Below are 15,623 nucleotides of genomic sequence, written 5' to 3' on the forward strand. Positions count from 1 at the left end.
TCTCCACAGGAGTTTGATGTACCCCTGAAGTCTCCACAGGAGACTGATGGGTCCCCGATGTCTCCAGAGGAGTCTAATAGAACCCTGATGTCTTCACAGGAGTCTGATGGACCCCTGATGTCTGCACAGGAGTCTGATGGAACCCTGATGTCTCTACAGGAGTCTGATGGAACCCTGATGTCTGCACAGGAGTCTGATGGAACCCTGATGTCTGCACAGGAGTCTGATGGAACCCTGATGTCTCCACAGGAGTCTGATGGAACCCTGATGTCTCCACAGGAGTCTGATGGAACCCTGATGTCTCCACAGGAGTCTGATGTATCCATGATGTCTCCATAGGAGTCTAATGGAACCCCAATGTCTCCATAAAGAGAACCTGTCCCCTGCCCAGTGCTATCACATGGGGGCTTATTAGAGATAATGTGACAGCAATAAAGTAAAAATATTCAATTAAGTGAATATTAAATAAAAAAAATTGGATTGAACCCTGACATCTCTACAGCAGTCTGATGGACCTCTGATGTCTCCATGGGGTTCTGATGGACTCCTGATGTCTCCACATGGGTCTGTTGGACCCCTGATGTCTCCATAGGAGTCTGATGGAACCCAGATGTCTCCACAGGAGTCTGCTGGACCCCTGATGTCTCCACAGGAGTCTGATGGAGCCCTGATGTCTCCATAGGAGTCTAATGGAACCCTTATGTCTCCATAAAGAGAACCTGTCACCTGCCCAGTGCTATCACATAGGGGCTTATTAGAGATCACGTGAGCAATAAAGTAAAAAAAAAATATATATATATATTAAATTAAATGAATATTATATAAATAAATCTGATTTAACCCTGATATCTCCACAGGTGTCTGATGAACCTCTGATGTCTCCATGGGGGTCTGATGGACTCCTGATGTCTCCACAGGAATCTGATGAACTTCTGATGTCTCCACATGAGTCTGATGGGCCCCTGGTGTCTCCACAGGAGTCTGGTGGACCCTTGATGTCTGCACAGGGGTTTGATGGAACCCTCATGTCTCCACAGGAGTCTGATGGACCCCTGAAGTCTCCACAGGAATCTGATGGACCCCTGAAGTCTCCACAGGAATCTGATGGACCCCTGAAGTGTCCACAGTAATCTGATGGACCCCTGAAGTCTCCACAGTAATCTGATGGACCCCTGAAGTCTCCACAGGAGACTGATGGGCCCCTGATGTCTCCATAGGAGTCTAATGGAACCCTGATGTCTTCACAGGAGTCTGATGGACCCCTGCTGTCTGCATAGGAGTCTGATGTCTCCATAAAGAGAACCTGTCATAGGCCCAGTGCTATCACATGAAGCCTTATTAGAGATAATGTGATAGCAATAAAGTTAAAAAAAAAAAGTAAAAGAAAAAATGTGTTCACCTCCATAGCCCCACCCACATAATTAACCACTTGCCGACCAGCTGCAATCATACTGCGGCAGGTTGGCACAGTCCTGCGAACCGTCGTAGCTGTACACCGGCTCCTTCAAGGGGGATAGCAGGCGCACACGCGCCCACTGCATTGTGGGGGTGTCGATGCTTGTGGCTGGCGGTCATCAATTTTGTTTGGGTACAGCGTGGCACGACTGCGTAATTGTCAGTTAAAGCGACGGGCCTGATAAACTCCTGATGTCTCCACGGGGGTCTGATGGAACGCTCATGTCTACACAGGAGTCTGCAATTGTCAGTTAAAGCGACGCAGTTCCAAATCGCAAAAAAATGGCCTGGTCTTCGAGAAGCCAAATCTTCCGGGGCTGAAGTGGTTAAACATGAACATCAAGAGCGCATGTGTATGTAGTCAACAACTGCACTACACATATTGGGTATCATTGCAGACATCACAGTAATGCCCCGTACACACAAGCGGATTTTCCGGCGGAAAAATCTTGGATGGTTTTTCCGACGGAATTCCGCTCAAGCTTGGCTTGCATACACACGAGTCACACAAAACGTTCTCTGAACTTTCAACCATCAAGAACGCGGTGACCTACAACAAAAACTACGACGAGGCGAGAAAATTAAGTTCAATGCTTCCGAGCATACGTCGAATTGTTGCCGAGCATGCGTAGGAATTTTGCGCGCCGGAATTGGTACAGACGATTGGAATTTCCGATCAAAACTTTTTCCGACCGAAAAATAGAGAACCTGCTCTCAATCTTTTGCTGGCGGGAATTTTGGCCAGCAAAAGTCTGATGGAGAGTACACACGGTCTCATTTTCCGACCAAAAGCTCACATCGGTCTTTTGCTGGCAGAATCTCCGATCACGTGTAGAGGAATTTCCGATCGCGGCATTAGAGGAATAATTTTAGATATGTCATTTCTGGATAACTCTAAACTGATGGACCCACAAAGGCATTTATAACATCGCCTACTGATAATTCAGGGTATCGTCATTTTATACTGAAGGGGTATATTATAGCCAAAAACAGAGATTTTAATGTATGTAGGAAAAGAGAAAAAAGTGCTCTACAGAAAAAAAACACTTCAGGGGCCAGCAGAGGACGTAAAATAGAAATGCTTTATTATTGATTAAGTTTTAAGTGAAGTATAATGTCCGTGTGTCATAATGTATGAAATATAACCGAAGAATGAGCTACAGGGCAGAGGGAAAAATACTCAAACATAACGCAGGATGCAGTTATCAAAACCACCACAAGATGGCGATATCACTTACTGCACATGGAACACACAGATAGGAAGTGATGTAATGTAGGAAGAGGAAGTGATGTAAGACAAAGGCAAGACGATATATAAAGGTAAAGAGGAAGTTCTGAGAGAGAGAGGGAGAGACGAACGAGGTGGAGAGGAGACATCGCCGGATTACACAGAGGAGGTATTAAGATCTTATTTTATATTTACACCCAGTAACCCCCCCCTGTCATGTCCGTCCTCTTCCTCCATAGTCACTGTGATGTCTTTTATCTCCAACATCCACTACTACAGACATATCACATCCTATATATTGGAGTTATATTATAATATGTGTCCAGATACATCCTAAATATAGAACCATTTATCCAACTGTCCACCCAGATCCTCTGGTTTATAGACCGGATACATCCTAAATATAGAACCATTTATCCAACTGTCCATCCAGAGCCTCTGGTTTATAGACCGGATACATCCTAAATATAGAACCATTTATCCAACTGTGCTTTGAAAGAATAAATCACGTCTAATGTTGGGTGTGGATGTTGCTGCATTTTGTAAAACTGTTTGTTTTTTTACATTTTAGAATGGGGTGCAGAATTTTAATGGGCGCTGTAACTGCAAAAAAAGTTGAGATATACTGTCCTAGAGCACGTTCACTGTCTCTGACCATCCATTGACAGTTTTCTGGAGCATGCTAAATATTATGTGCATATCTTTGGTGATTCTTCCTCTAATAGTGTACATCATATGAACTGTATATTTTCTTTCTTCAGTATGTTGTCGTGTTTTCAGGAAATGAGGTGAAGGAAGGTCCATCATCACTATTCTTCATTATAACAATGTCCTCAATGTACATCTAGTGTCACCTAGTATGGGTTGGGTGCATCATCTGATCTGGTTTATAGTCGTTGTTTGCTGTTATGATTGTACCCAATTCAATGGCAGAGCTCTGGGAAAGTGTTGAATGATAGACGTGACTTCTGATTACAAGGTGTATAAAAAGGAACGTAACATATATTGAAATTGTTTTTCAGCAGATGGACATGCACGGAGAGAAGTCTTATTATATCTCCAGACTGTACTGCAGAAGATAGTGACATTGTATAATATTCTCCAAAAGGAACATTTTACTGGTTGGCAAGAAGAATGCATCCGTCTAATCCTGACTCTGATACATTTCATACAAGGACCATCTAAGATCAGTGGATCTTTCTAATTCCGAGGAATCTTCTGATAAATCCCATACTATGACTTCAGATGTCCATCTACGATCAATGTGTCCTTCAAATCCTGAGGAACCTTCTGAGAAATCCCATATTTTGACCTCAGATGTCCATCTAAGATCAATGGATCCTTCTAATCCTGAGGAACCTTCTGAGAAATCCCATATTTTGACCTCAGATGACCATCTAAGTTCAATGGATCCTTCTAATCCTGAAGAATCTTCTTATAAATCCCATACTTTGACCTCAGATGACCATCTGAGGTCAATGTGTCCTTCTAATCCTGAGGAACCTTCTGATAAATCCCATACTATGACCTCAGATGACCATCTACGATCAATGGATCCTTCTAATCCTGAGGAATCTTCTGATAAACCCCATACTATGACTTCAGATGTCCATCTGAGATCAATGGATCCTTCTAATCCTGAGGAATCTTCTGATAAATCCCATACTATGATTTCAGATGTCCATCTACGATCAATGTGTCCTTCAAATCCTGAGGAATCTTCTGATAAATCCCATATTTTGACCTCAGATGTCCATCTAAGTTCAATAGATCCTTCTAATCCTGAGGAATCTTCTGATAAATCCCATACTATGACTTCAGATGACCATCTAAGATCAATGTGTCCTTCTAATCCTGAGGAATCTTCTGATAAAACCCATACTATGACTTCAGATGTCCATCTAAGTTCAATGGATCCTTCTATTTCCGAGGAATCTTCTGATAAATCCCATACTATGATTTCAGGTGTCCATCTAAGATCAATGGATCCTTCAAATCCTGAAGAATCTTCTTATAAATCCCATACTATGACCCCAGATGACCATCTAAGATCAATGTGTCCTTCTAATCCTAAGGAACCTTCTGATAAATCCCATACTATGACCTCAGATCTCCATCTATCCCATACTATGACCTCAGAGGTCCATCTAAGATCAATGGATCCTTCTATTTCCGAGGAACCTTCTGAGAAATCCCATACTATGACTTCAGATGTCCATCTAAGATCAATGGATCCTTCTATTTCCGAGGAACCTTCTGATAAATCCCATACTATGATTTCAGATGTCCATCTTAGATCAATGGATCCTTGTAATTCTGAGGAATCTTCTGAGAAATCCCATACTATGATCTCAGATGTCCATCTAAGTTCTCACAGTGCTGACAGATCAACAGGTCCATCCGATCCCCAGAAACCCTCTTCACACCACGAGGGAGCTCACACAGGAGGGAGCTCATTGTCATGTTTGGTGTGCGGGAAAACATTCACTAAGAAAAATGGACTTCTTAAACACCAGAAATCTCACAAGATTGAGCGTCCTTCGTGTCCAGAGTGTGGAAAAAGTTTTTCTAATAAAGAAAACCTTGTTGTACACCAGAGAATTCACACGGGTGAGCGTCCCTTTTCCTGTTCGGAGTGTGGAAAACGTTTTTCTGAAAAAGGAAGCCTTCAGAAACATCTGAAAATTCATACGGGTGTGCGTCCCTTTTTATGTACAGAATGCGGGAAATGTTTTTCCAGTAAAGGATGCCTGCGTAACCACCAGAGAACTCATACAGGCGAGCGTCCCTTTTCCTGTTTGGAATGCGGAAAATGTTTTTCTGACCAAGGATACCTTGTTAGACACCAGAGAACTCATACGGGTGAGCGCCCCTTTTCCTGCTTCGAGTGCGGAAAATGTTTTTCTGATCAAGGAAACCTTCGTAGACATGAAAGAAATCACACCGGTGAGAGTCCCTATTCATGTTCGGAGTGTGGAAAAAGTTTTTCCAGGAAAGAACTTCTTTGTATACACCAGAGAACTCACTCAGGCGAGCGTCCTTTTTCATGTTCAGAGTGCGGGAAATCTTTCTATTATAAACCACAACTTGTTACTCATCAGAGAAACCACTCAGGCGAGCGCCCTTATTCCTGTTCAGACTGCGGGAAAGGTTTCAACAGAAAAGGAGGCCTTTTCAGACACCAGAGAATTCATACGGGCGAGCGTCCCTTTTCATGTTCAGAGTGCGGGAAATGCTTCACCGCAAAGGAAACTCTTGTTGCTCACCAAAAAATTCACTCGGGCGAGCGTCCTTTTTTATGTTTAGAGTGCGGAAAATGTTTCGCTCGGAGAGGAGACCTTGCGAAACACCAGAAGAGTCACTCAGGCGAGCGTCCTTATTCATGTTCAGAGTGCGGGAAATGTTTCGCTACGAAAGGAAAACTTGCTACTCACCGGAAAACTCACTCGGGCGAGCGTCCTTATTTATGCTCAGAGTGCGGGAAATGTTTCACTGTGAAGCAATCCCTTCTCGCGCACATGACAAGACACAGCTCAGAGCATCCAAACAACTTTCAGACTGTGATAAATGTTGTACAGATCTCATAAGTCTAATCAGAGAGAAGAAATCCCTTGACGCGTTTCGTCAAATGTACGGTGGCTTTTATCGGGTGGAACTGTTCAGTCCATAGAACACCTGGAGGATAAAAAATTATTATATAATGGGGGAAATCCTGGCAAAAGTCATGTTTCATTTAGAGGTGAAGCTTATCAGCCTGAGTCTTCTGTAGGCTTCTTCTGTTTCTTGGATACTCCAAGTGGTGAGATGAGCCTCCTAAAGGTTCCTCCACCACTTTTTGACATTTCCACTCTTGTTTTGTTTTGTTTTTTTCCATTTTGCATGCTTTAAAATAAAACAAAATCAGAGAATCCCAACAACTTTCAGACTGTGGTAAATGTTGTACAGATCACTTAAGTCTAATCGGAGAGAAGACGCCTGTTGGCGCGTTTCGTCAAATGTACGATGGCTTTTATCGGGTGGAAATGTTCAGTTCATAGAACGCCTGGAGGATAATGAAGGTGTTTTTAACGGGGTACATCCTGGGAAAAGTCCATGTTTTATATGTAGGTGGAGTTTATCAGGATGAGTCTTCTGCTGGCTTCTTCTGTTTCTTGGAGACTCCAAACGGTGGGATGAGCCTGATTTGGGTTCCGCCGCCACGTTACGGTATTCCCACTCCTTGTTTTTCCATTGTTTTCCAAAATCAGAGAATCTGAGCAACTCACATGGGTTGGACTTGATGGACTTGTGTCTTTATTCGACCTCAGCTATATAACTGTGTAACTTTCAGACTGTGATAAATGTTTTACAGATCACATAATCGAGTACATCCTGGAAAAAACTTATGCTGTCTTTATAGGTGGAGCTTATTAAGCATCTGCTGCTCCTGCTTCTTGGAGGTTCTTCGTGCCTTCAAGATTTCCCGGCTCCCAACCACTTTGCAGGATCTCCATGTTTATAGAGCCATTTATCCAACTGACCATCCAGAGCCTCTGGTTTATAGACCGGATACATCCTAAATATAGAACCATTTATCCAACTGTCCATCCAGAGCCTCTGGTTTATAGACCGGATACATCCTAAATATAGAACCATTTATCCAACTGACCATCCAGAGCCTCTGGTTTATAGACCGGATACATCCTAAATATAGAACCATTTATCCAACTGACCATCCAGAGCCTCTGGTTTATAGACCGGATACATCCTAAATATAGAGCCATTTATCCAACTGTCCATCCAGAGCCTCTGGTTTATAGACCGGATACATCCTAAATATAGAGCCATTTATCCAACTGTCCATCCAGAGCCTCTGGTTTATAGACCGGATACATCCTAAATATAGAACTATTTATCCAACTGACCATCCAGAGCCTCTGGTTTATAGACCGGATACATCCTAAATATAGAACCATTTATCCAACTGACCATCCAGAGCCTCTGGTTTATAGACCGGATACATCCTAAATATAGAACCATTTATCCAACTGACCATCCAGAGCCTCTGGTTTATAGACCGGATACATCCTAAATATAGAACCATTTATCCAACTGACCATCCAGAGCCTCTGGTTTATAGACCGGATACCTCCTAAATATAGAACCATTTATCCAACTGACCATCCAGAGCCTCTGGTTTATAGACCGGATACCTCCTAAATATAGAACCATTTATCCAACTGTCCATCCAGAGCCTCTGGTTTATAGACCGGATACCTCCTAAATATAGAACCATTTATCCAACTGTCCATCCAGAGCCTCTGGTTTATAGACCGGATACCTCCTAAATATAGAACCATTTATCCAACTGACCATCCAGAGCCTCTGGTTTATAGACCGGATACATCCTAAATATAGAACCATTTATCCAACTGACCATCCAGAGCCTCTGGTTTATAGACCGGATACATCCCAAATCTAGAGCCATTTATCCAACTGTCCATCCAGAGCCTCTGGTTTATAGACCAGATGCATCCTAAATATAGAGCCATTTATCCAACTATCCATCCAGAGATGGATCCATCCAAGATTTCCCGGCTCCCAACCACTTTGTGGGATCTCCAAATAATTTTTTTTTTTATTGCAACTATAAAATAAAAATTCAGCATGCAGTGTGGTAGCTCCTCATAGTAGGCTACACCGGTACACAGAGCCAGGATTTCAAGGACATAAGCCAACCAGGGAACACTTGTAGCCCTATAAGCTTCACATTTGTCAAAAGCAAATTGATGGGTAGATTGGTGTCTGTGTGTGTGGGGGGATGGGGTGCTGTGAAAAAGTATTTGCCCCCTTCCTGGTTTATTTTAATTTTTTTGCATATTTCTCACACTTAAATGATTCAGATCACCAAACAAATTTTAATATTACACAAAGATAACCAGAGTAAATTTCAAAATGTCGTTTTTTAATTATTATTTCATATATTAAGGGAAAAAAAGCTGTTTAAACCCACCTGGCCCTATGTGAAAAAGTAATTGCCCCCTCCCATGCTGAATCGTGAACGAACTGTGATTAACCATAATTTTTCTGGAAAGCTGATTTAAATATCACTTGCCACACCCAGGGCTGATTACTGCCAGACCTGTTGAATCAAAAAAAAAAAAAATCACTTAAATAGAAGCTGTCTGGCAAAGTGAAGCACGCTAAAAGATCTCAAAAAGCAACAGATCATGCCGTGACCTATAGAAATTCAAGAACAGATGAATACATGCCATTGGCATGTATCAGTCTGGAAAGGATTACAAAGCCATTTCTTATGCCACGGACTTTTCGAGGGACTAGGTCCGACAGACTTTCGACGGAGTTCTGACAGAATTCTGATGGACTTTCCCGAATGAACGGACTTGGCCACACACAATCACAGCAAAGTCCGACGGATTCGAACGTGATGACGTACGACCGGACTAGAATAAGGAAGTTCATAGCCAGTAGCCAATAGCTGCCCTCGCGTCGTTTTTTGTCCGTCGGACTAGCATACACACGAGCGGATTTCTCGGTAGGAACTGGGTCCGGCGGAGTTCCGGCGGGAAAATGTGAAACATGTTCCATTTCTAAAGTCTGTCGGATTTTTTACAAATCTAAAGTCCGCTGCAGCCCACACACGATCGAATGATCTGCCGGAATTGTTCCGTCGGACCTTTGATGTCGAAAATCCGCTCGTGTGTACGGGGCATAAGGCTTTCGGACTCCAGTGAACCACGGGGGAGAGCCATTATCCACAAACGGAGATAACGTGGAACCAGTGGTGAACCTTCCCAGGAGTGGCCGGCCAACGAAAAAAGGCTCCAACAGCGTGACGACGACTCCTCCGGGAGGGTCATAAAAGAACCCAAAACAACATCTAAAGAACTGCAGGCCTCGCTTGCCTCAGGGTAAGGTCTGTCGTTCATGATCCAACAATAAGATAGAGACTGGGCAAAAATGGCGTCCATTGGGAGAGTTCCAAGGCCAAAGCCACCGCTGATCCAAAAAAAGAACACAAAGGCTCATCTCACATTTACCAAAAAAAAACATCTTGATTATCCCCAAGACTTTTAGGCACATATTCTGTGGACGAAACATTTTGGAAGGTGTGCGTCCCGTTACATCTGGCATAAAACGAATACAGCATTTCATAAGAAGAACATCATACCAAGAGTCAGGCATGGTGGTGGTAGCGTGATGGTCTGGAGGCTGCTTTGCAGCTTCAGGACCTGGACCACTTACCATAATTGATGGAACCACGGATTCTGAGCTCTACCAGAAAATCCTAAGGGAAAATGTCCGGCCCATCAGTTCGTGACCTCAAGCTCAAGTGCACTTGGGTTATGCAGCAGGACGATGACCCGAAAACACAACAGCAAGTCCACCTCCAAATGGTTCCAAACAAAGCAAAATTTAGGTTTTGGATTTTCCTAGTCCAGTGATGGCGAACCTTGGCACCCCAGATGTTTTGGAACTACATTACCCATGATGCTCAGCTACACTACAGAGTGCATGAGCATCATGGGAAATGTAGTTCCAAAACTTCTGGAGTGCCAAGGTTCGCCATCACTGGACTAGGACAATCCAAAACCTAAATTTTGCTTTGTTTGGAACCATTTGGAGGTGGACTTGCTGTTGTGTTTCGGGTCATCGTCCTGCTGTCACTGTCCTAGTCAAAGCCCGGACTTAAATCCAATTGAGATGCTGCATCGTGACCTTACACAGGCCGTTCATGCTGGGGGAAAACCCCTCCAATGTGGCTGAATGAAAACAATTCTGCAAGGAAGAGTGGGCTAAAAATTGCTCCACAGCGATGTGAAGGACTCATTGGCAGTTATTGCAAAAAAACGCTTGATTGCAGTTGTTGCCGCCAAGGGTGGCGCAACTAGTTATTAGGTTTAGGGGGGGCAATTGTTTTTTTTTTTTTCACAGCATTGTAAGTAAAAAACATTAATGGAGTTCCACGTAATTAAAGTTTTATAAGTTAGAAAATGAACCTTCAAAGTTCAATAAAAAAAAAAAGAACACCTGAACAAAATGTACGAACACTTGACTTTTCCATCACAATGATGGCGGTAAATGTAGAGGACTACAAAAAAAAACGGAGGGTGGTGGCAGATTAATGTGAAAAACCAGGCATGCCCCAGTAAGCTCTGTTCTCTATCGGAAGTGAGCATGCTCATCGGGTATTTAAAGCGGAACTAAACGCTCCTATCGTTTTCATCCAAAGAAGCCGCCATCTTGGTCTCTGTTTGGTCTGCAACCGCCGTTTGGATGGTTTGACAGTTTGGATGAGAGCACAAGCAAAATCTGACAGTTAGGCACACTTCACGTAGCGGGGAACTCGCATTCCCCCTCGCAATTTTGTTTGGGGCGAATTTTCGCGTCATGCGTGGAAGTGAATGGGCTACCCTATGCGTGTTTCTCACCCAAAAGAAGCTCCCGCTCGTTTTTTTTTTTTTTTGGGGGGCGACGAGCTTCACGTGATTTTTAAAGGCGCATTTTGGCGCACACCAAGCGTTAGAATTTAGAAAAAATGACACTCAAACGTACTCATAACGTGTGTTATGCAGCGATCGCAACGGGGTTCTGGAATCGTGGGCAAAAAAAATTGCGGCGATTCCAACCCCCCCGTGACTCCAAATTGCCAAATGTGAATGGGGCCTTGGCATGCCGGGAATGTACCGTAACTGTTTTTTTTAAACCAATAGACCCCGTTCACGCGCCGCGTAGCGGGAACTCGCCTTCCCGCTTGGAATTTTGTGCGGGCGAATTTCCTCACCCTTCTGAATGTCATGCATTGAAACTAATAGGCTGCCCTATGTATATAGAAACTCCTGCTCGTTTTTGGGCCACAAGCTTGGCGCGGTTCTTAAAAGCGGGCGCGTTGCCGCGAGACAGTCATATCAAAATCACATCGTGCTTTGGGTGCCCTTTAGAATGAATGGCACCCGAGCGCGCACCTCGTGTTTTGGAGCAATTGCCACGCGATCTGGAATCGTGGGCAAAAAATTGCGGCGCTTACCTCCCCCCACCCCTGCGATTCCAAATCGCCAAGTGTGAATGGTGCCTTTGCGTTCCTGGCATGCCAGGAAGGCAATTATTTTTTTTATATATACCATTAGACCCCATTCATACTTCCAGTAGTGGGAACTCGGGTTACCGCTTACAATTTCGTATGGGCGATTTTCATGCCATTGAGCGTATTTTGCATTTTGTATTTTTGTAGCGATTGCCACTCAATTTTGAAATCGTGGGCACAACCCCCCCGCGATTCCAATCGATGGGTTTAGTTCTGATTTTATTGTTGCTTTGGTAGTAATGTAATAAATATATCCATAAAAAAACTCCAATGAGATGAGTACAGTCACATGGCTACAAAGCCGACCCTTCTACATGTAATAAAGCTTTGTGAATTAAGCCTCAGGCCGTGTATACACGATCGGAATTCTCGTTGGAAAAATCTCTGATGGTTTTCCCCACGGAATTCGGCTCAAGCTGTCTTGCCTACACACGGTCACATCAAATTACGATCGTTTATAACGCGGTGACGTACAACGTGTACGACGGGACTAGAAAAAGGAAGTTCAATAGCTAGTAGCCAATAGCTTCCGTCTCGTAGTTGAATCTGAGCATGCGTGATTTTTGGCGTGTCGGAATTGCATACACACGATCGGAATTACCGATAGATAGTTTTTCCGTCGGGAAAATTGAGAACATGCTCTCAATTTTTGGCTGGTGGAAATTCGGACAGCTAAATTTCGATGGAGCATACACACGGTCGCATTTTCCGATGAAAAGCTCTCCTCTGACTTTTTCTGTGCCGGAATTCCAATCGTGTTTACGCGGCATCATATGTTGTATTTTAATGTTCAGTTTTTTTTTTTTTCATTCTTTAGTTTTACATTTATAAATATTACAATTCTATCAATTTGTTGTTTTTCGTTTTTTTTTTTTATTGTCTGGATTTGATGTGAGCTATAATCTGTGTGAGTAATCATCGATGTAACCTGATAGAAGAATGGACCACGTGAAACGATGAAACATAATAAAGCCTGCAGTATTTATATATCACAAGGTGGTCACGTCCGACATCCCAACTGTGCCGGATTCTGCGGGACTGTCCCGGGATTTCAACAAAATGTTTTTATTTTTATGTTTTTTATGTGTGTGTGTGTGTGTGTGTTTGGATTTGATGTGAAGTATAATCTGTGTGTGGAATCAACGATGTAACCCAGGAGAAGAATGAACCACAAAGAAGCTGGTAAAAAGGTGAAACAAAATGTAGGCTGCAGTATTTTATATATCGCAAGGTGGTGCTAATGTGTCTCCCAACGGTCCCGGATTCCATGGGACAGCACAGTTGGTGGGAGGGGAGGAGAAGCCGGCTGTGCTGGGACAGTTGGGAATGCACCCAGCACCTTCCTCGACCCCCCTCCACCCTAATTTCTGACACCTCCTGTGTGCCTGGCACTCTCCTAGTTCTCCTGTGTGTTGGCCCCTGCAGGACTGATGACTTTCGCCCCCTCTCTATAACAGTGTAAATTTGCTGTCCCCTCAAAATCACGCAACACACAGCCATTAATGTCTAAACCGCTGGCAACAAAAGTGAGTACACCACAAAGTGAAAATGTCCAACTAGGGGCTCCAATTAGCCATTTTCCCTCTCCGGTGTCATGTGACTCGTTAGTGTTTACTAGGTCTCCGGTGTGAATGGGGAGCAGGTGTGTTAAATTTGTTGTTATCGCTCTCACTCTCTCATACTGGTCACTAGAAGTTTCAACATGGCACCTCATGGCAAAGAACTCTCTCCCGCTGGCTGTCAGGTGCTGCAAGGGCACCGAGGGTTGAGGATGGAGAGTGGGAGGCTGGAAAATATGTTATATTTACTGGCCCCTTGCTTGCCGGAATGAACACAGCGAGCGATGGGTGCTGATCGCTGCTGTGTTTATTCATAACTGAAGCATAGTAAAGGGTGTGTCCTATGCTTCGGTTTGTAAATGAATCGGAAGCCTCTCAGAGCACTTCCTATTCATTCACTGTCCTGCGCAGCTAAGGCTGCAGAGAAAAGGGACTTGGGAATATCTCAAAAGTGAGATATCGGGCGCCTGTTTAGAGCCTTGATATTTCACCAAAGCTCTGTTAAAAATAAAAAAATAAAGTAAATAAAATTCTAAAAACTGTAAGAAAAAATGATTTAAAAAAAGAAATAAAGAAGGGTTTGCTCCCACTTTGGTCTCTGAAGGGCGATCAGCATTTGGATTGCTCTTTAGAGAACATTTATCAGGTAATAAGGAGTTGTTGCATTGCCTCCTCACTGCCCGCTTTAACCTCTTCAACCCCGAAACTAGCATGCAGCAACCACATGCATTGCACGCAGTTGTGGGGCGCTGGCAGAGCAGCACTATTCACGGGTAGCAGGTTGTGTTCAGCAGAGGGTATAATTCATGCCGCAGCTGAGAAGAAAAGCATCATGGCCACGGCATGTCTACACCCCCTGGTGCTGCCTCTTCAGCTAAAGGGGTAGCGGTTGAGGACAAACAAATGGCCACTGCCCCCCCCCCCCCACCTATAACTGGCCTTGCAGCAGAAGCACATGGAAGGGTGACACATGTCAAACAAAACCAAAAGAAAACTCCCAGTTCAACTTACCGACCAACCTGCAACCAACCAAATTAACTAGTCAACCAGTATGCTTCGCCCTTCCATGTGCTCCTTGCTGTAAAGGCCAGTTATATTTGGGGTCAGTGGGCATTTCTTTGTACTGTTGGAATACTGGTGAGGGGACGCACTGGACACCTTCACTGCCATTGTGCTATATGGTGGGTGGCCAGTGTACCATTTAAGGAGGGGTGGGCTCCCTCCAAGCTCACCCGCCCTTTGCCTCTCCATTATAATGCATGTGCTTCCACTGTAGAGGCTCTCAAAATTTAGAGTTAGGGTGGCAGATAATACTGGGGTGCCGTGAAATGGCTCTGCGGCTTACGCATGCATTTACAAATATGTGCAAACGAAACCCCTGTTTTCGTGCAAATTGTTAGACAGGATAATTTGGTTTTAGACCGGTCAGTAAGCTGAGCTTGTAATTTTCTTTGGTTTGTTTGTAGCAGTTGGGTAACCCAGGGGAAGCCTGATTATTGTCCCCTCCCAGTCATCATAATTTACCAACACCAACTAGTATTTGACCACCCCCACTTTTTGCTATGGGACACTACGGCAGATGATCTGAAGTGTCCCTCATTCTCAACTTCAAAAGTTGGAAGGAATGAGGTCCATTCCTCAATATAACGTCATGTTCCCAACAAATGAGGTGGAGATACTGTACACCATATCAAAGGTCCATCTCCATTCCTCAATATAACGTCATGTTCCCAACAAATGAGGAGGAGATACTGTACACCATATGAAAGGTCCATCTCCATTCCTCAATATAACGTCATGTTCCCAACAAATGAGGAGGAGATACTGTACACCATATGAAAGGTCCATCTCCATTCCTCAATATAACGTCATGTTCCCAACAAATGAGGTGGAGATACTGTACACCATATGAAAGGTCCATCTCCATTCCTCAATATAACGTCATGTTCCCAACAAATGAGGAGGAGATACTGTACACCATATGAAAGGTCCATCTCCATTCCTCAATATAACGTCATGTTCCCAACAAATGAGGAGGAGATACTGTACACCATATGAAAGGTCCATCTCCATTCCTCAATATAACGTCATGTTCCCAACAAATGAGGAGGAGATACTGTACACCATATGAAAGGTCCATCTCCATTCCTCAATATACCATCATGTTCCCAACAAATGAGGAGGAGATACTGTACACCATATGAAAGGTCCATCTCCATTCCTCAATATAACGTCATGTTCCCAACAAATGAGGAGGAGATACTGTACACCATATGAAAGGTCCATCTCCATTCCT

The 15,623-nt window shown here is 43.7% G+C and overlaps 1 protein-coding gene across 1 annotated transcript; it reads left to right on the forward strand.

The window, feature by feature from the left end:
* Positions 1–2,760: 2,760 nt before the first annotated feature.
* Positions 2,761–6,600, forward strand: LOC143955602 (uncharacterized). The gene is made up of 2 exons (XM_077465686.1): positions 2,761–2,852; positions 3,706–6,600. Exon 2 carries the CDS (start codon positions 3,919–3,921, stop codon positions 6,268–6,270), a length of 2,352 nt encoding a protein of 783 aa, XP_077321812.1. The 5' UTR covers positions 2,761–2,852; positions 3,706–3,918; the 3' UTR covers positions 6,271–6,600.
* Positions 6,601–15,623: the final 9,023 nt, after the last annotated feature.

The sequence above is a fragment of the Lithobates pipiens genome, unplaced genomic scaffold (assembly GCF_037356315.1).
Source record: "Lithobates pipiens isolate NorthernLeopardFrog02 unplaced genomic scaffold, aLitPip1_a1.2 Scaffold_35, whole genome shotgun sequence".
Taxonomy (NCBI): Eukaryota; Metazoa; Chordata; class Amphibia; order Anura; family Ranidae; genus Lithobates; species Lithobates pipiens.